At 37.6% G+C, this 20,819-nt stretch overlaps 1 protein-coding gene across 1 annotated transcript; it reads left to right on the top strand.

The window, feature by feature from the left end:
- The first annotated feature begins 884 nt into the window (after positions 1 to 884).
- LOC138043288 (PHD finger protein 14-like) lies at positions 885 to 20,308 on the top strand. The gene is made up of 27 exons (XM_068889487.1): positions 885 to 1,009; positions 3,366 to 3,494; positions 3,675 to 3,907; positions 4,334 to 4,407; positions 4,519 to 4,574; positions 4,920 to 5,026; positions 6,231 to 6,286; positions 6,872 to 6,983; positions 7,742 to 7,836; positions 7,917 to 7,965; positions 9,023 to 9,088; positions 10,054 to 10,122; positions 10,272 to 10,350; positions 10,737 to 10,781; positions 11,225 to 11,277; positions 11,580 to 11,658; positions 12,253 to 12,359; positions 13,045 to 13,140; positions 13,611 to 13,696; positions 13,877 to 14,008; positions 14,386 to 14,521; positions 15,432 to 15,506; positions 16,880 to 17,064; positions 17,706 to 17,760; positions 17,895 to 17,948; positions 19,096 to 19,608; positions 20,003 to 20,308. The coding sequence occupies exons 1-26, from the start codon at positions 961 to 963 to the stop codon at positions 19,288 to 19,290; spliced, it is 2,472 nt and encodes an 823-aa protein (XP_068745588.1). The 5' UTR covers positions 885 to 960; the 3' UTR covers positions 19,291 to 19,608; positions 20,003 to 20,308.
- Positions 20,309 to 20,819: the final 511 nt, after the last annotated feature.

Genomic DNA, 20,819 nt, shown 5'->3' with positions numbered 1-20,819 from the left:
AAGAAAAAACAACAAACAACTCAGCCGAAAATGTGCACTCTTCGGATTTCAGAGCTACAAAAGAGGAGTGCGAATTTGCACTCTTAGGCCTTAAAGGGTTAAGCAGCACATGACTTACTCTATGGTTTTCTGTTGTTAATGTATTTTTCCATGTTTTGAATATTTGTGGCTTTTACAAAAAAATTATTGTCAGATGGAAAATTCATATGTAGCTGTGATGGAGTTTTGAAAGCTAAAACTAAAACCCAGACTTCCACCAAAAAACAGGTGCACGCTTAGAACTACTGTATGGGATACTCTAGCTCCATGCATCTCAACACAGTGTGTATTTAATGGGGGTTTTAATGGAGTTTCCCAACGGGCAACCAAGCATTTATCAAGGCAACCAAATTTACGGGTTTAGTTGCCCGGCTTTTTAAACAGTGACAACCTGGAATTTTTTTTTAAATTTCGAGCACTGGGGTATTTTTTCAGTTAAGCCAGTCACAATTATTTAAAGGTTTACAAGGGAACACAGGCCTCAAAAAGCACAGATTGCAGAAATCCTAAATTGAAATTTCTTTTCTTTGCTGGAAGCTTTCCTTGCGACTGTACAGATCATCGTCATGTTATTTCTGGCAGTTGAGACGAAAGACAGCTCCAGGAAAACACGTTTGTCACAAAATTACAAACTAAAGTTGAGGAAAAAGCCACTTTGCCATTTTTGACAAGTGATAGGAAATTTCTTTTGAGTAGTATCAGAATAGCATCGATAGGTACACTATCATTACGGGAATTTTCTATTTTTCCTGCAAAAAATGGTAAACGAATTTCATGTGAAATGTTCGTAAAGAAAAAGAAAGCGCCTATCCCCGCTTCTCGTTCAATCATTTCTTTGGCCATTTCTCGTCCCCTCCCCACTCGGGCAGTGGTACATAGTCCCAGGCTACCACGACCCTGAAATGACAAACTGCAGAAGTAATGGCAGACAAAGAAAGTGAGGACAGGAATACTTTCCTGAGGTCAATTTGTAAGTATTTCTTTGACAATGAGGTCACTTGTGGCTATATAATTTTAAATATTGTGGAAATCTTTATCAAAAGCAAACGAAGTTTTACGCATACCACGTGCTGAATAAGCGTCAGCGTGTTATGGTAGATTTTATTGTCGCATGTTTAATTTCAGCGAACATTTCCCGCATTTATTGACTTGATCAACTTGTTTTTAAGTGTAGCATCAGTGAATCTATTTTAAAAAATGGATGTTTTGCCTGAATGTTGTCAACCTCACATTGTTTCGGTTTACGTTATACGTCAATGTTCTGTGACAATTTGTCATGCGTATGCTTAAGTTTAAGGAGCCTCGAGTTTTGATGCGATTGTTCGTGAATCTAACCGATCAGAAATAACATTAACAAGGAAGCAATTAAAAGGAGTGTTAACTGATGTCATCATAAAGATCTGCTTGGCGTGAAAATCAAAATGTGATAAATAGTGTGACCCCAACACAAGATTGCGTTACTTTAATAGCAATAAGATATCGTTGACGTCATGCGTTGTGTTTAAAATTTTATAACTATTTCATGGCTGGGCTGCTAAGTATTAAACTAACCATGAAATAATCCGGGTAAAATCTTAAAGGATGTCATGTTATTCAATTTATGTTTGTGCATTTACTGTAATGCAATTGCTTGCCACACATGCTGGTCCCAGTTGTTCAAAAGGTGGATAATGCTATTCACTGGATAAATCACCATCCATTGGATAGGACAATTGGTTTCGCTATTACTTATCCACTGGATAGTGATTTATCTGGGCCCAGTTGTTCAAACGATGGATAGCGCTATTTAGCGGATAAATCACTATCCACCAGATAAACACTAGCAAAACCAATTGAGTTATCCAGTGGATAGTGACTTATCCGGTGGATAGCGCTGTTCATCGTTTGAACAACTGGGACCTGATCTTGAGAAAGGGTTTTTTTTGTGGCGCGAAGAATGGGTACACAGGAGCAAATTACTTGTGAGAAAAAATCTTAGCTATAATTTTGAAAACTGTGATTAATGGTTAGGTTGGTGAGCAATTATTTCAAAAGTTGTCTGGGACATCCTCGTTGTATGCAATTAAGATGTAGCCCACATACATTTTGAAATAAAATTTAAGGGCGGGTTCGATTGACTGTATTCCGGAATAGGAATACATGGAATAGAAGTTAGAAATCCTTCGTTTTTGCAGAGATTGACGTTAATATTGTCAAACATCTGCTTAAATGTTATTTTAAACATACCTTTATTATACTTGTTGCTGCAAAACGCCACACATGGTGTTTTAAATCATCACTCCATGTATTCTTATTCTGGAATAGGGTCAATGGAACGCACCCTAAGAAAACTATCTAGTAGAATATTTTTGCTCCAACAGTTTCTTCTGACCCTAACCTATCCCTGACTCAAAATAATTCAAGTTGTACTGTAATTGTGTTCCTAATGTTGTGTACATTGAAGAAGCTAGGTCACGCAGTTTTAGGCAATTTCAGCACTGATCGAATGGTCATAGAATTAATTAAAATATCAAAATAACTGTTCAAAACTATAGAAGAACTCTAACAAAACACAGGGAAGCCAAGAAGGGACATGGATGGGCAAACCTGGAGAGGATTGAAATGGATTGAATTTGGGTAAATTTGAAAAACATCGGCCCACCTTTTTTCAAATTTGTTTCAGTCTATATCAAAATTTCATTTACACATCTGGAAAATCATTCTCAGCTTTTATGTGGCCGTGATTTTGCAAATGAAAGACTCTTGCTCTGCCAACTTGATGTTTGGAGCTCATAATCAACAAAATTAAACAAAATTACCTGAAATAGCGTGACCTAGCCCCTTTAAGATACAGTATTTGATGAGGCTTGAGAAATTTGAAAACAATGCTTGGTTACCAAATTGTTTTTTTTTTTTTAGATGATTATCATAAATTCAGTTTTGGAAGGTCTCAAGCAGTGCTGTACCACTTATACCATGGCAACAGTTGTGGCCTTGTGGGCACCTGCCAGAAATAACGGTTTACCCTACAACATTTTTTTGCAGATGTCAAAATGCTTCGTTTCCAATAGGATTGACAGTGTTTTTAATCTGTAATCCTTGGACACCACTGCTAATACTTTTGTGGAGAAATTTTGTTGTGCCTCCTTAAGCCCAAGGGTAATAGGGAGGTTGAAAATGAAATCACTCAACCACAAAATGAAATCACTCAAGGGACACGAAAATGTTTTGAAAATGGTGTTCTGAAAAACAACTCATTGTCCTAGCCCAGGAACTTGACAAAGATGGTGAAATAGTACTGGGACAATTAGTTGTATTTCACTGTCAGTCTATTTTTTATTTTCAAGTAAATAGAGGTCCAAACAAGAGACAGATAAAACCTGCTGAGAACAACTCCCTTCTACAGTTAGCCCTTGGCGAGGATAGCGAGGACAGTGAGGAAGACAAAGACTTTGAATTAAATGATGATGAGGAAGGTTTGTACCAACTTTATTAAAAAAAGGAGCAAGGTATTTGAATGTTCCACAAGTGAAAAATCTTTTTTGACCCCCTTTTTTTGTTGGTCTATGGGGTTAGTAATGTGTCTTGTAGTGAAGTTTTATCGACATCTGGATGTTTTTATTGTTGATGTTATAATAATTATTTTGAACCTTCAGGGTCAGAGGAAGAGAATGATGATGAAGAGGAAAACACTGAGAATAATAAACAAGTAGTGGAAATAAGGGATGAACAGGATGTTGAAGAGGATGATGATGATGATGATGAAGAAGAAGAGGAGGAGGTTGATGTTGGAAATGAAATGACTACTGCTTCTTCTCTTACTGTTGGAGATTTGATCGAGGCAATGAAAACCAAGCAAAAGCAGTTAGTCAGCCAACCAAGCTCAGTTGTAAGTTGTCTCATAATATCCTTGCACTTGGACAGGTCTGTAAATTATTTAATTAAATATTAATTTGTAAAATGGTCTTTAAAGGTTCATGTTGGTCTGATCAATATTATTATTATCATTATTATCATTATCATTATTATTATTATTATTATTATTATTATTATTATTATCATTATTATCATTATTATTATTATTATTATTATTATTATTATTATTACTATTATTATAACTGCTGCTACATATAAAGCTGTATGTACATGTACATGAACATGTATGTACTTTTATAATATCACTGAAACTTTTGTAATAATGTTTGTGGAGTTTCTCTGAACTTGCTTTAAAGGATTTTTGTTTAATATGAATTACATAATTATATGTTTAGTTGCTTTTTAAACAAGAAACAATGTGAAACCTGTTTGTCTACAGGCATCAAGTGAAGTGTCTGCTTCTTCCAAGAAAGTTGATATTTTAATATGTGGAATCTGTTTAGATGATGTCAGGTATGAGACTGTTCTTGTGTATCATCCATGGACATTAATACATGTAAATTGAACTTCTTTGCTCATTCAAACTTGCCATTACCACTGTGTTGGTTTTTTTTCCTTTTATAGTGATGAAGGAGATGAGATAGTTGAATGTGATAATTGTGGTATTACTGTCCATGAAGGCAAGTATCGAAATCATGCTCTTCATTATGATGTCCAAAGCTCTTGGTTTGGGTGAAGGAAGCTATTGGATTAACATAATTAGAGAAGTATTCTTTGATTGCAGATTCCCTTAGGTCTGTTGCAACTTAGGTTGAATTTAGGAGTCCATTTTTCTGTTCCAATTTCTTTTGATTGGGGTTTGTGTGGGTGAAGGTATGGAATACGCTGTGCATCAGTCGATAGCCTGCATTTCCGTGGGGCATTTTCAGTTATAAATACATCTTTAACTAACTTAAAAATATGCCAATGGTAATAATTTGGTCATGACTGACAATATTATTGTTTTACAAATTGTAATATTTTAGGTTGCTATGGCATAAATGATGAGGATAGTGATTCTGGAAAAAGTAATGAGACTGATTCACCAACAGAGCTGTGGTTTTGTGATGCCTGCAAGCTTGGATTACAACCAGTGAGTTTTTCTGTGTAATATAATTTGTAATGCTAGTTACATGAGTGTCAAGAGTACTGTATTTTAAATAAATATCTGTATAATAATGTTAATTGACTGTCCAAATTACATTGTAATTTTGTGTATGATCTTGTTTTTGCATTGTTACCATGGGCATAGCCAGGATTTTTCTAAGGGGGTAGAGAGGGGGGGGGGGTCACAGTGCGTCAAACAGAGGGTACTCACTGGATTATCAGGTTTTCGCCACCTGAATATTGTAGGTTGTTTGCTTTAAAAAAGGCTTACAAAGGGAGGGGGGGGGCTCACGGGCACCCCAGGACCCCCCTACCTATGCCCTTGGTTACACTTGATTGCGTTAAACCTCTGTTGCCACTTTCTTATTCAATAAGAAGTACAGTGTACCGGGAAAACCAAAAGTCTTTTTAATCATTAGCTTGGTCATTCTCAAAGATAAGCAGCAGACAATTATTGGTCTCACAATAGTCATGATAGTGTAGTTCCCTTTAATACAGGCATGGAATAAGCCTAGATAATTATACAGTGTATACAGTGTAAAACCAATTTTACAGTTAACCCATTGACTCCTAGGGGTTTCCCATTGACGAGTAAAATCGTCTGGCGGTAGACAGAGTAAAACATTAAGTCTGGCCGGTTTAGGCCAGTTTGGATGTCAAAGGGTTAAGGATGACTTTTATTAATCAAGTTCAAGGTAAGTTAACAGCTACACTGTACAAGAGGTGAGTTATTATAATATAAACTACTGCTGAAAGGGAAATAATAGTAGGCAGATTCTATGATTTGCAGTTCACTTTCTGTACTGTTGAGGGTGATAAAAGAAGGAGCTGTATAAGATTAGCAAGATATTTATTTATATCTAGCTCTTCAAATCAAAAATCAAAAAAAATGAATGGTTACTAACATTACAGCCTGCTAATTATAAAGTGGCCTACATGCATCACAGGGCATACATGTACCTGAGAGATTTCTATAATTATTGGAAAAAAATTAATTGTCAGTAGACGTCTTGATTGGCCTGACGATTAGGCTTTAACCAACACAAATCATGGCGGACATGAGTGCTAAGGAGTAAACCGCTGACCATACATGTATAGAGGTACAAAATAGTATTACAAGGGTACTGAGTTATTTCCTTGATACATTTACCATACAGCATAACTTTCATCTTTATGGTATTTTTTTCTAGGATTGTGAGTTGTGTCCAAACCTTGGTGGAATTTTCAAAGAAACAGATACAGGCCAGTAAGTGGGGCAAAAACATCTGATTTTGCTTTTAACAAACTCGAAACTTGAAATATTTTGTGTTCTCCTTGAAACTTCTATTTTATTGCCTCGCAAAACTTCAATGACAGAACAACATGTACCGGTAGTGAGATGTAATTTACTGCCTGATGTCACAGCTTAGTTTTGCTAAGGCAATAAAAAGGTACTTGTAGAAATTGTGTGACCTTTGAAGGGTTTTTGGTTCAAATGATTTAGCCCTACAAATTACACACTTTAAATATAAGAATATAAAACATTTTTAATGTCTTAAGTGTTATAATATTGTTAGTTCTAAGCCTTTTAATACAGTGTATTTTAATAGTCTTGTTTTAGTCCTTAGAAATATGATATATTTTTAAAAACATATTATGTATGTATGGAATATTGTGAAGTTTTTCTGTTTCATTAAAGGAATTTGCCTTTATATCCCACTAGCTTGTCCATTATAAGACAAACATCCTGTCAGGAAAATTGTCACCTTTTTTAACTTGTGGCACCCAAAAATTGAAAACACAAGTATAAAGAGTATAGTGTTGCCTTTTAACTTTTCTAACTATTTTCTAGATGGGTTCATTTGCTGTGTGCACTGTACACTCCTGATGTGGCATTCGTTAAACCAGAACAACTACAGTGCGTCACTTTATCAGAGCTACCACATTATAAGTGGGGTGCTAAGGTAGTGTATTCTTTGGTGTACTTCACACATGTAACACACTGATTGTCAGGCATTGTGACCCTGCGAAAGGAGTCTACATTATTCTTCTTCAACCATGGTGACCAACTAAATTTTATAATGGTTGGTCTGATTAACAAGAATCTTTGCTGCCATCATTGTTTCCACTATGTCAAGTTGACATTCAAATTTGCTCATTAAAGCTATCATATTTATAGACATTTTTAACATAAACTCATGGCATCAGACATTCTTGGCCGCAAAAGCTTAAAGGCTTCAATAATCTCACAGCTTCAAAAGTTCAAAGAACGTTCTATTGCAAGTAATTAGATTCATGTCCACTGTAAGAGTCATGAAATGTCTCCTTGCTTTTCCCCTCAACGTCAATGTCATTAGTTGCTACGAATGAAGACAATTTTTTTTTCGTAACAATGTTGTTACAAATGAAGACAATTTCACTTTAATTTGTGGCATTAAAATGCCACAAATTAAAGTGACTCCTTTATAAGTCTGTTCCCCAAGTAAAGATAAACTGGTGGGTTTACCCTGACTTAAAAGAAAACATGTCTAACCCTTTCCTAAAATAGGTTGCAAATGTTTAGCCTTAATAGGATCCTTTGTTTTGGTTATCAAGATTAAAGTTTGCCTCCCTCAAGTTGGGTTCTTGATGCCATTGGCACGCTAGGAACTTGTACCATCACACAGTATTCATGATTATTTTTAACAAGTCTCCAAGTCTTCTGATGCCTTTTGATCCACAGGATTGTAACCTTTGTGAGGACGAGCGCTTTTGCCGAACAGGAGTCTGTATTGAGTGTGATGCTGGTATGTGTAGGACATACTTTCATGTGACCTGGTAAGTCAGAGAGAATTTTTTTTTTCCTTTCTCTTTAGAAGTATCCTTAATTTCGCTGTTTGTTTTTTGGTACTTTGTAGTGCACAAATGTATGGACTTTTGTCGGATGTTCCAGAGGAATGTGATGAGGTATGTACAATACAGGTGTGAAATGCAAAAGTTTCAAGTCATACTGGTAAATATACACGTATTCCCTAATGCACAGGTAAAGCACAGAATGGAACTCTCTCCTTACTTTCTTGAACTTAATACCACAACAGGAAACTAATTTTTGGGTCACGTTCATTGTCTGCTGTGGTAGGACAGTGGAGATATAAGGCAGTGTCAAGTCCAACGCTATAAAAGAGGGGGTGGGGCAAATCCTAATATGCAAACCCTATCAAATTGTTCTAGAGCCAGAGCTGAAAGACAGTCATATCAGCAGTATATGATCAGTCTTAATTAACTAGAAATGCCTGAATTTTTTTTTAAGCTGGTTACACACGAGCACGTTTTCATTGACAAGTTCTGACTTGGCAAATTTTATTTGCTGGTGTGTAAAGAAGAACATGTCAATTTTTTCCTTGACAAGTGCACTTGTTCAAAAGCTAGCATGTGTGACTCACTGTAATGGCGCCCCGTGGTTTTTTTTTTTTTTTTTTGTCGTCTTCTGCGTACTTGTTTGGCTGGCTACTGTGAAAACTTGTCAAAGAAAACTTGTTAATTCGTTCACAACAGCAAATAAGACTTGTCAAGGCAAAACTTGTCAAACAGCATATGAACATTGTCAATGATACTTGTCAAGGAAAACTTGTTCATGTGTAACAGGCTTTACTGGCCCATTTCCAGATGTGCTCAGATGTGGTAACTATTGATGGAGAGATGAGTTTTTGTGACTCTGGGATATTTGGTAAAAATCCAAGTGCTCCTTTGGCGGAGGCAAACTTGTTGGTTTGATATTAGACCTTTGTTTGATATGAGGCCTTGTAAAATAATTATTAATAACAAAAAGGAAAAACAGGTCTTTTCTGTCGCTCAGCACAATTAGCTTTTGCTATTTCTGAGTGGCCATGCTCTCTTTTCTTCGTAAATATTTCCTTCTTTTTACTTTACTCCTTCTGTTGTAGCAAAAGCACAATAAAGATTGCTGTTGTTGTTAAGGTTTGCTTATTATTACTGGTATATTGACTTGTATGTTTTGGCCTAGGACGTGGCAGATCCTCTGTTTGCGCACTGCAGATTGCATGCTGATAAACGGACTACAGCAAGCAGGGTGAGTCAAATAGGCTGAGGAATACTTGTAAAGGGCTTTTGCATTTTACTTTGCTTTTCAAGTTTTGATTCCCTTAGGGTGGATTAGTGGTTATCTATCGGGCCTCCCACCATTGCGAGCCGGGGTTCAATTCTGGCCTCGGCCAGCATGTGGGCTGAGTTTCAGTCGATCTCAACCTGACTTGAGGGTTTTTCTCCGGGTACTCCGGTTTTCCTCCCTCATCAAAATCGACTCACAGCTAATTAACATCTAGCTGTGGTGCTGTGCTCCGACGTCAAACATGGACTGTATAGCGGCAGCCAGCAGCACCTTTGTATGCTTTCAGCCCGATGTCGTGAGCCGCGCCCTTCGCAAATCAGTCCTCGACTGCAAGTAAGGGTGATTAGCACTAGCAACACTAGCAATATATATATTTCAACAAAGAGCCTAAAGTTCACATACTATTCTCAAATGAAGTACATGTACATGTACACTGTATTCTCCACTTCTTTTTTCTCCCAAAATTAATCGATGTCAGCATGGAAGACATGCACACAGTCTGTCTTATCCCTATTCATCTTTATTAGGGACCTTTAGATGAGAGGACGAGGATGACTACCAGTACAAGTTCTCCATACTGAGCATGCGCACAAGGTTTGAAGGCTAATATTTTTTTAAGTCTGCGTGCTTAGAATGGAAAACTCTTACTCAAAGTCGTCCTCGCCCTCCGATGTAAAGGTCCCTATTAAGTGTGTCTACCATTAAGCACCGTGTGTCTTACAGAGATGAATTGGGATGAATTTAGCCAATGTTTAGCCATAACCACCCCCTGAAGTAAAAATGGGGGGAAGAAAACCCTAACCCTCCTCCCGTTTTTCTTTTCTTTTTTTTTTTGGGGGGGGGGGGTGGGGGGAGTGGGGGGGAGGGTACTCCTTATACTACGTAACATTGTCAAGTACAGTGTAGTACCTTTTCTATTTTTATAGAGACGCACTTGGCTTGCGTATCAGTCACGTTACAAGAAATTTCCTGACAGGCGAAGTCAGGAGGATAAGGTAAGTTTTGTACAAACTTTTTAAGGTCCCTTAGGGTGGCTTCTAAATCCAAAGGGTCCTTTGTAACCCCTTGGTACATGTACCTTTTACATAAAATTTTGTAGGTAGAGATAAATGAATTTTTTTTTATTTTTTACTTGTGTCTACAGGAAAGAGTTAAGCTTTGTTTACTGACCCTTCGCCAGGAATTCCAGGAAAAAAGAATGAAAAGCCTACCAAAATACTACAGTAAGTCGAACAATAACTGCCACTTTTTCTGGTTTGATATCAATATGCCATTTTTAATATGACTGTAAGGCTTGAAATTAGCAACACTTTTGACTTTGGTATAGAAAGCAGGAAATGAATCTTAAAGATCACATTTTTTAAAAAAAACTATTTGTGAGACATGTTTTGATGTGTCTTGCATCGTTGTCATAATACAATTTAATGTGTTTAAAAAGCTGTATAACGTTATAGCAACCTAGACAAGCCTGCATTATAAGCTATGATTCCCATACATAATTAAGATTGATAACAAAAAACTACTAAAACACTAAAAAGATGTGAGACACCTCAAAACATGTCCTGCAAATTAAAACATTTTGTGATCTTTTTGAACTTTTACTTTGCAGCACCTACTGAGAGGATTCCTCGGCTTTTGAATTCATGTCCTGGAGGTAAACATGACATCTGATTTGAAAACATTTTTATTTTTCCTTTTGTGTCCACTTGATAAGTAAAAATAAAAAAAAGGCGCTTAAAGCATATGTTGAAGGTCGCCTTTATTTCTTATTAATGACACAAATAACACTGGTGGAAAGTCGTGTCATGACAGGCAGACTTGTTGCCGGCTAATTACAAGCACAGCTAAATAGTTGAACTGGTGACCTTTTGGGTGAACTCCAAATTTTGACTCTTTGTCTTGCACATGTGCTTCTCAGTGCCTCCATACATATTTGTACCTTCCCAAGATATACTATCAAATATGGAAACAGTGTAGACAGGATTTATCTCAGTGACCCAACGAAATGCGTCACAACATGGATACAATTTGTAAAGAATGCTGAATTATTGGTCGAGGATAATAATAACATTTGTTTCTCATTAATATTTTCCACAGCATGCCGCCAGCTTTTGAAGAAGGCCCAGCTTTTAGGCTATAGTACTGGACAGGTGATAGATATTTATCTTGTTTTTTTCTGATTCAAGTAAAGCTCTAAACTGTTAAAGGCTTTTAGCCTGTCATGTTTTAAGCTAAAAAGAGGGTAGTGAAAAGGTTTGAAACTGAGCATGAGCTATAGAATTCCCTTGTCGTGTAGTGAATTTTCCAACAAAGCCACAGTAATCCCTCTTTGAACTTTAGATCATTTTCTTGAAGTTTTCATTGGATCAATATTGCTGAATATATATAACTTTGTTATGACTTTTACTTAAGTGTCTGCATTGCACATATCCAGTTTGTGATTTCTTTTTAGACCCAGAGTGTAGTCAATGTGCGTCGCAAGTGGTTTGTTCAACCAGCTCTCACCAGCGAGTTTGTCAACTATTATCACGGTGATTATTAGTTAATCATTACCACCTTAGTATCTTTTATACATTCTTCTTGGTTTCTGTTTTCTTATACACTTAAATCAACATCCATACAATAAAGTTTGGTGAGTTTGTTTCTAAGGAGAAGTCGACATTGTAACAGTGACTGGGTCAATTTGCTTAATTTACTTTGAGTTAGTTAACCCAACCTTTACCTGGAGTATTGAAATTTGTGGGATTTTTGTTACAAATGCCGAACAACCTGTTGTATGCTAAGACCTTTTCCAAATACATCAACAAACTGCGCAAGGTTTTTCTTGTCATTGAATAATCCTTGTCATTTTCAAACCGTGAAACGGCATTAAGGTACTCGAAAAAGGACCTTGGAAAATAAAGAACAGGTATTTTCGACTTTCCGCTTTCAATTGAAACCCGAACTACTATCTTAAAGAAAAATTGGATTGTCGGGAAACTTCTTCCTTCTTTTGAATTCAACTATAAACTGTCAAAAATCTTTTGGTCAAATGACAGGCACTCAAGATAATAAAGCCTTAATTAATTGGGTGCCCGTTGTTAGAAATGCGACTAAAATTGGTTGCCTTTAATTTTCTGTGTCAGATCGCAGTGCTCGATTGAAAGAGATGCAAGAACGACAGGAAGAACTTGAATCAAACAATAAGCGGCTTCAAAAGGAAGAACAGAACTTGAGGGAAAGGTATCATGAGGTTTGTGGACTCCTGACATTAACAGTTTTGTTTGAAACTTTCACATTCGCGCACTTCAAGTAAAGCTGAGGTACTTCAGTCACCTCGTCATCATCATCAAAACTTGATTTAAATCCTTATCAATCCCGGCTTAGAATCTTAAACCTCAATAAAAGCCATCAGTGTGCCTTCCTCCATCAATCAATCAATCAACTTTATTTAAAACACGGTACAGGCTCAGCAAGCTGGTTTTTAGACATGCCGTGTAAGAATTACAAGATATAAATGTTAAAAATTGCAAGAGTTGCAAGATATAAATGTTAAAACGACTAATGAACTAGGTGTAAGTTAACGCTAAAAATTATTTAATGTCAAGGAAATTTAAACTGTAGTCATAATTAGTAACAATCATATAATAATACGAAACAAGCCATGTAAAGATGTGCCCTAGCAATGTAAAATGTGTCCTAGGATATCGCACGTTTAAAGTTTGCAAGATCGCACGATAAGAGAAAGAACGTTTAAGAAAATTCCTTTTAGGTAGCGGTTTTGCCTTTTGCCGTTGTTTAAGTTTAGTTACACTGATGAGAGAAAAGTCAAAACAGAATAGCATTGCATTGGCGACCCAACTGAAATTCTCTGATTTACGCTCTTTTTCTGATCAATAACTTGAATGGACTTCGCTTTTCGCCGTTTTTTGTTTTAGTTGACCGAGATTATTCAGCTTCTTGCTGAGGACATTAAAGAAAGGAGACAAGAGTCCCTGCATTTACATCGATGTTTGTGCAAGTTATCATCCAAGGTACAATCTGCTAATTTTTGTTTTGTTTCAAAGTACGTGGGAAATGTTCAGCAGTATCACACGTGGTCACCTACTCTTCCAAACAGTGCGTGCGTGGGCTTCTGTAAAGGCGTGCGCCGTTTTTGGAGTACAGGGCCTACGGTTTGCCGTGTTTTTTTCGAAATGACTTCAAAGTTTAACAACACGCAGTTTTCATTTCAAAGGCTGCGCGTTTTCTCATTTATTTTTACTGGATTGCTACGGTCGAGTATTAAGCCCGCTCTCTCCCACTCGATAGAGTCTTCTGGTTGACGATATCTAAAACTGCCGTTTCAGAAGAAGAAGAAGTGTTCTACTGTCTATTAGACAAGTGATATCGGTATCAACTTCCTTAACATGCACTTTTCTCCCCCTTAAGTTATACTTGCGGCGGACGTTTTTGGAAGTAGGCGTTAAAAACTTTACGAAATGTGTTCTGTTATTGCTTTCAGGATCTAGCCAAACCATCTTTACTAGAAAGCAGGAAACTCAAGCAATCGACGTCACAAACACCTTTGAAACCAATCAAACTGAACATGTAGGTTATGTGGTTAAAATAAAGGAGTATTATCCAAAATTACCTTACGAATGAAAAACGAATATTTCAGATTTGGCATTAGAACTGTCTTGTAATGCTGATGCTATTTATTATGCCGCACAAGGCGATTTCTATCGGCATTGCTGTTATAATTTACGTAACGTTTAAATTTCTTTATAGGTGTAATACTTGCAAAACAACGGAAAATCAACACCAGTTGGTGCAATGTGACACGTGTCATTATCACTATCACTTGGGATGCGTAGATCCACCTCTGACACGCATGCCCAAACGATCAGCTAAGTGTCTTTGGTACGTACCGGGTATGTGCTGTATGGGTAGTTTAGATCTTTGGGTAATTTTAGCCTAAGGAGAAAGGAAAGTCGTAGCTTTAGGAGAAACTAATGCCACTTAGCAAAGGGATACTATTGGTCTGCGCATAGATTCAGTTGCACAATATGCGACTTTTTTTAACCTCATTCTCGTAGTCGTCGCGAAGCGTGGGGAAAGTGCTTTCGAGCAACTCACAAGTAACTCTTCTCTGCTGAGATTGCGGCGCGAGATTTTTAAGCCAACATATTTGGGTATTGTTAGACAACGAAAGAAATCTAAAAAATCTTCAAGTTGTTGCACTCATTTCAAAAGCGCTCCTTACTGAATCGTTGTGTATTCGCGTTAAATTTCAACAGGCAATGTTCTGAGTGTGACCCCAGTGACGAGGACGGTGAGATGGAAGTTGATCCAGAAGATACAACACCTATATCACAAGGGCGACAGAGAAGGATCATTAAAGAGCCATCAAAGTTCACTCCTGACAAGGGAGAGGTAAGGCAAGAGAAATGCAAATTACATACAAAAGAGAGGTTGAACTAGAAGTTACACCAGGGTCAGTAAGGCAGGGAAAACATGAACCAAGGAAATGAGATAGTTGAATGTTATTGGAGAAAAGCTAAGACAACAGCCTATACTTGAAATAGTTGACCACGCTAAGATTTTAGGACCTACGGCGATCTCCAGTAATATTAAGTGGAACAACCATATTTACGAATCTATAAAGAAAGCGAATAAGCGTTTATACTTTCTCGTGTTACTGAAGAGTGCAGGTGTCCCCCCAGATGACATGGTTCGCTTTCATTGTACAACTATCAGGCCAGTTCTCGAATATTGTGTACAGGTTTACCACCACTCACTACAGTGATGACATAGAGAGAGTGCAATGAAGAGCAATGTCCTTCATATGCCACGGTCTGTCGTATAGTGAACTCTTTCTCGTCCATCTAATCTGATCGACTTTATAGCCTTTTGCCATCCAGGCACTGCCCGGCATACACAAGACGTAAGCGCGCACATAACCTACCGCGCGTGCGCACATTTATCCCAGCAATGTTCTCAAAGTTTAATAACTTAGTCTTTACCTGAAAGGTAAAATATTAATATTATTTTTATTATAGATTCTTACATTATATTTTAAGGTTTTTAAAATTTATCCTGTGCTTTTAGTGTTAGGATATTGTAATTCCATTAAGCATTTTCTGTAAAAATGAACATTAATTTTTAACTTGTATGTTGTATCTATGACGCAATTCAGCCAGCTGGCTGCAATGTTTCAGTACTTAATAAACTTACCCTATACTTGTTCTTGTCAAGTTGACAGTGACTTTTTTCATCTGGCCAGGGAAGAGGTTTTCTATCAAATTAATAATTGCTAAGTACTGTTTTTTTTTTTTTTGCACAGGCGAAAAAGCGCAAGCTGAATAAATCTAAACGAAAATCTCAAACAACAGGCGAAAGTGGTTCACCGGATGATAAAGTAAGGGCTCTTTTTCTGGAAGGTGTTGTTTAAAGCAAAGATCATTTTTGTGAAACGGGTAAATTAAAGGCTTTCATTACACTTGACGCTGGATTGCTGGCTTTGATTAACTCGGTACTGGCTATCAATAGACCAGCGGGTTATCGTGTTTGTTTTCGTTCAAGCTACAATAAGCGACAAAAGTAGTTGAGACACTGAACTGGGAAGACCACAATTAGGAAAAAATCACCTTAACTTACATTTTCCACTTACACTCCTCCCTTAACGATTTGTTAAGTCTACTACGCTTTGTAAATAGCTAACTGGTTGTCTTTCTTCCAGTTATAATTCGTTCATTCGCATGGTTTTCCTCAAATTATAAACGTGGGAAGCCTATGAACTAGCACCATAACCAAGGGCATTTCTACTGAAACCGTAACAGTTATCGAAGCGAAAAAAATTATGCCTGAAATTAGCGAAAGAAGCTAGAACGACTAGATGAAAGGGGACTTTGGGGCGGTTTTTTGTGACTGGAACCTCGCATACGAAGACTTACTGAAACGTCCAACTTGTTCTCTCTATACAACATGCGACTGCATGACATCACCATTTTCATGTACAAAGTCAAGCACAGGTTGCTGCCTTCCAACATATTAGATTTATTCAGTGGCACTCGATCCTGGGTACAACCTCAGGCACTCAGATTTTCATATCTCCAGAATCTACTCTGTCCACTATGGCAAACATTCCCTAAGATATTTCGGACCACATTTGTGGTCAAAACTTGGACATGGCGACAGACAAATGCCAACTTTAACATCATTTGTCAAAAACATGCGCAGAAAAGACCTCGCGAACGTATTTTCAAATTACGTCTGTACGGGAATTGTCCAAAGTGTGTTTAGAATTTTAGACATATTTAAAATTTGTATATAGTTGTATTGGTAAAAAATATTTTTTTTTTAGTCTCTCTTTTAAAATATAAAAGGGATTCTATATATGTTTATATATTGTAACAAGCGATAGCTAATTTTAACTTAAACACGAAGGCGCTCTATATAAGGAAGTCTTCCCTGGGAAGATCGAGGCTCATTTGTCAGTCACCGTTGACGTGCGCGGGACTATAAAAGGCGTGGTGTCTTAGGCACATGCAAATGATTTGTCAATCAAATGTGGACGCAACCGAGAGCTCTGTGATAATTTCTTCAATAAAAAAGCCCCTTAATTATGACAATGTGTCCGTAATATGCCATAAAATGTTATCCGTCGTTCTTTATCAGTAATTTTATTGGGAGTATCCCCGATTAGTCAGCCTCCGGGCTGACTAGAAGTTTTAGACACTTAAATAAAGTTGATTGATTGATTAACTGATTGATTGGTTGATTGCAACACAGACCGTGCCCTTAATCAATCGACAGACGGATAAATCACAGGAATCAAGCTCAGAGCCATCTAAAAAAAGAGGGAGGCGGCCGGGGAAAAAGATCGCAGAGCCTGTGGAAAAGAAGAAAAAACTTGAAGATGTTCGCACTGAATGCAGTGTGTGTAAGCAGAGTGGAACGAATGCCAATCTTGTCAGGTATGAACAATAGCTATAGGAAGTTAACGTGACACTTGTGTCGACTCAACACTTCCACCCGGCCCCTAAAAAAAGAAGAAGCTCGGGCAGTCATTCTGACCCAATTTGAAAGTCCTTCATAGCCGATTCTTCCTCGAGGGTCGAGCAAAAAGGCGTGGAGTTAAAACTTCATGTCAAAGGACACAACGTAATTTTGTGTTTCCTATCGACAGTTGAATTGGAAAGGAAAGGAAAGGAAAGGAACTTTATTTCAGTGTCTAATCTTCTAGCGCTGGAGCATTAATTGGGGACAATGTAAATTGAAATTAACAAATTAACGCAAATCAAATTAAATGTTAGTTTTTGAGTAGAGGGGAAAACCGGAGTACCCGGAGAAAAACCTCTCGGTGCAGAGTAGAGAACCAACAAACTCAACCCTCTTTTTACAAAGAGTCTGGGAATCGCACTCGGGCCACATTTGTGGGAGGCGAGTGCTCTCACCACTGCGCCATCCCTGTACCCCTGCAATGGTCTGTACCCAGCTGAAACTGTCGGTTTGATTATTCCTAACGACTTTGCTCTCAGCTGGGTAAGTGGGCAACCCCGTGCACGGTCTTCATGGTTCATGTAACACTTTTTTTTGTCATATTTTTATTACGTAGGTGTGACAGCTGTAAGCAGTGTTATCATTTTCAATGTCTTGATCCGCCTATCAAAGTAAGTGAGTTCACAGGAATTGAAGTACGGTTGCTTATGTACCGCTATTCCGGCGCTAATAGCGATGGTCATTGCACTCAAATACTACTATGTGAACTGTGCATGAATCGTCTTCCATTTCTTTGTTTTGACAGGCCAACCCAAAAACCCGAGGGTATCAGTGGTTTTGTACTGAATGTGACGAGTCGGTAAGTCTTTCAATGAAACTTCTGCGTCAGCCGCGAAAAGACTGAAACAGTTTTTTGACTGGCCTCTTACTTAGTATGTCCGTCACGGCACTTCCAATGTTCTCGAATGGTATAATCCGTATATGACGTTTTCAACCAACCTCTAGAGACACCAATAACAATGGAGAAGTGTACGACTTCTGGTGGACGAACAAAAGAAGCTTATGAGAGATCTTTTGTTTTTGTCCTCCAACATCGCGGCGATGACGTCACGTGAAAACCTCCCATTCATAAATGGCGGCCAACAAATTATTCTTTTTTCTTTGTGCTAATCATCCTCACTAGCCTCACTTTGGAGCAAAAATTCTTTTGAATTTGTTCGCGCTAACGAGGCTAGTGAGGATGATTAGCATAAAGACGAAAGAATAATTACTTACGAGCGCAGTTTTGCACAGATACAACCACTCCCAAAGAATATGAAACGTCCACTTTTTCTTTGCCGGTATTCGTCGCTTAAAAACGCCTTCGTTGAGCTGTCCTGCGTTGCAGAGTTGTCTGCATTGCTTGTTCAATATCTCTGTTTAGGGGAATAGTTGTTGTTTTTGATGCCGCAGTAAACAGGGCAGTGGTAAGTGTCGGACCAGGTGCGTTTTTTTGTTTTGTACCTTGTCCTTTGTTTTAAAAAAATTATCAGTGTAACGGGACTTACCACATCTAATGCCTTAACACGTTCTATAAAACACTGATTTCGTGAATTTAAGAGAAAAGTAATTCAAAAAGAAAGGAATATGCTTTTAATTTAAGTTGCCTCGGGAAAATCGAAAAGGATCTCTCTGACTGCTGTCAAGATAACCATCTGGGGATCGAGGGTACAAAAAGGCTGGATTGCAAGCGGAAAAGCAAGCGGAAAAGCACAAGCAACGTCAATTGAGTGATCAGCTATTTCATCATTTATCCAGTGCATAGCGTTGTCCACCATTCGAAAAACTGGGTTCTGTCTCTTTCCAATCCAGTGATGGTTTCTGTGGAGGAATTTAGGTCATTATTTCACGGCATCCATTGATTCAAATTATCCGTTTAAGTTGGTTGTATTGGCAAATAAAGAGGGACGCTGTCCCTTTCAAACTTGGCTACAACTGTGTCATCGCATATTTCTGTTCCTTTTCAGGAAGACGAAAGCGATGAAGGAGGGGAAGAAGAAAAATCAAGTAACGCTGACCAAACAGAAAATATAATTTCACCAGAGAAAGAAACAAAAGAAAAATCAAGCGAAAAAGATACAGAGGTCGACGAGGAAGACGACGGAGACTCGTCTTTAACAAGTTTGGTGCGGGAAGAGAAGGAGAAGAAAAACGTTTCGTAAAGGAAAATGACTTGGTCATATTTTCATAGCGTTTGTTTTGTTCACTTGAACTAATTTCAGAGTCTTTTAACAGCGAAAATCTAAATTCTGTATTATTTTTTTGCTTCAATCCCAGGGGCCCGTTTCTCGAATGTCCTGAAAATTTTTCGGGTCTTTTTCGGGGGTCATATTCCCTTTGTATCTTAAAAACGGAGAGATTTTAAGTCAACAAACTTCACTATCATTTTGCTTTTTGTTGTCTTGAAAACATATTAAAAACCAGTTTATGAAAACAAATGGAAGGAAGCCCGAAAAGTTTTGGGAACTTTCGAGAAACGGGTCCCTGATTACCAGAGAGCCATGGCTTTAAAGGGAACCTCCATTAAAGCAACAAAATAACTTTAAACTCATAGACCATAACGTTTACAAACTTTTTCCAATGAAAGCGTTTATATCCGAAAAAAAATGAAATACAAAAGCCCTTGTTTTGGTTGTAAAATTTCCTGGGCGCATCCATCTTGAATAAGAACAAACGCTCTTTGTGTCAGAACAATAGGGCAACCACTAGACGTCACAATTGTTCAAGATGACGACGCCCGGGATATTTGAAAGCCAAAACAAGCGTTTTTGAAATTCATTTTTTTCGGATACAAACGCTTTCATTGGAGAAAGTTTGAACAATTTTAGTTGTTAACATTATGTTCTGTAGATTAAAGTTATTTTGTTGTTTTAGTGGAGGTTTCCTTTAAAGCCTGGTTTTCACTTGCGACGTAAGTGTAAACACAATAAGCATACGCAAACTCAGTAGCTTGTTGTTCATTAGAGCCTTTCGTTAGAACAATAGATACTAATTAATAACAAATATATGCGCTTGCGTGTGTTGCTTGTACTTATGCATGCGTCGCTAGTGAAAACCAGGCTTAACTGGCACACACTCAAATGATATATTATAGAGTGTTTCACTCTTGACTCAGACTTCCGTTGTAACTAGAGAAAATAAAAATAACTTTTTAAAATAAATTTGCATTAGATTGTTTGACTTTCTGTTGTTGTGTTTACATTGTGCTGTTATGAGGCCTCACGGCGAAAACGAATCTTTCATCCACCCAAGCGATATCTTGTCGTTTTCACTTATCTATTGTTTTTCCCCATCCACTCGATTTGAAAACATAAAATTTGATTTTGCGTGTCATTCACACTAAAATGGTTTAAGCACTGACTGATCTTTTTGAGAATGGTTTCAATAGTGTATACCAGTTCCAGTTTGGTTAGTCGGAAACGGAGACATAAGTCTACATCTACATCTACTTGTTCCAGCACTCGGCAAAGTCCCGTTTGACTTGAGTCGGACACTTGCAGACAGAAAACTTAAGACTTACCCTAAATCACAGTTACTGAAAGCTAACCGTTTTGAAATGGGTGTTTAAACTTAAATACTGTACTGTTTATCAGCGCTATTTGTCGGTCAGTGTAAAACGCAGACTGCAGACCAGGGGTAAAATGCAGACTGAGGTTATAACGTAACTGTTGAAAGAGCGCAAACCCTTAGA

This window comes from Montipora capricornis, chromosome 1, assembly GCF_036669925.1.
Source record: "Montipora capricornis isolate CH-2021 chromosome 1, ASM3666992v2, whole genome shotgun sequence".
Classification (NCBI taxonomy): Eukaryota; Metazoa; Cnidaria; class Anthozoa; order Scleractinia; family Acroporidae; genus Montipora; species Montipora capricornis.
The sequence above is the reverse complement of the archived record's forward strand: the minus strand, read 5'-3'. Positions and strand labels throughout refer to the sequence as shown.

Bases quoted from the DNA above. Each gene is read 5' to 3' on its own strand.
- LOC138043288 (XM_068889487.1), top strand. From the start codon at position 961: ATGGCAGACAAAGAAAGTGAGGACAGGAATACTTTCCTGAGGTCAATT. The intron at 6,287-6,871 runs GTAAGTGGGGCA...ACTATTTTCTAG, and splicing joins AAAGAAACAGATACAGGCCA to ATGGGTTCATTTGCTGTGTG. The intron at 7,966-9,022 runs GTATGTACAATA...GTTTTGGCCTAG, and splicing joins TTCCAGAGGAATGTGATGAG to GACGTGGCAGATCCTCTGTT.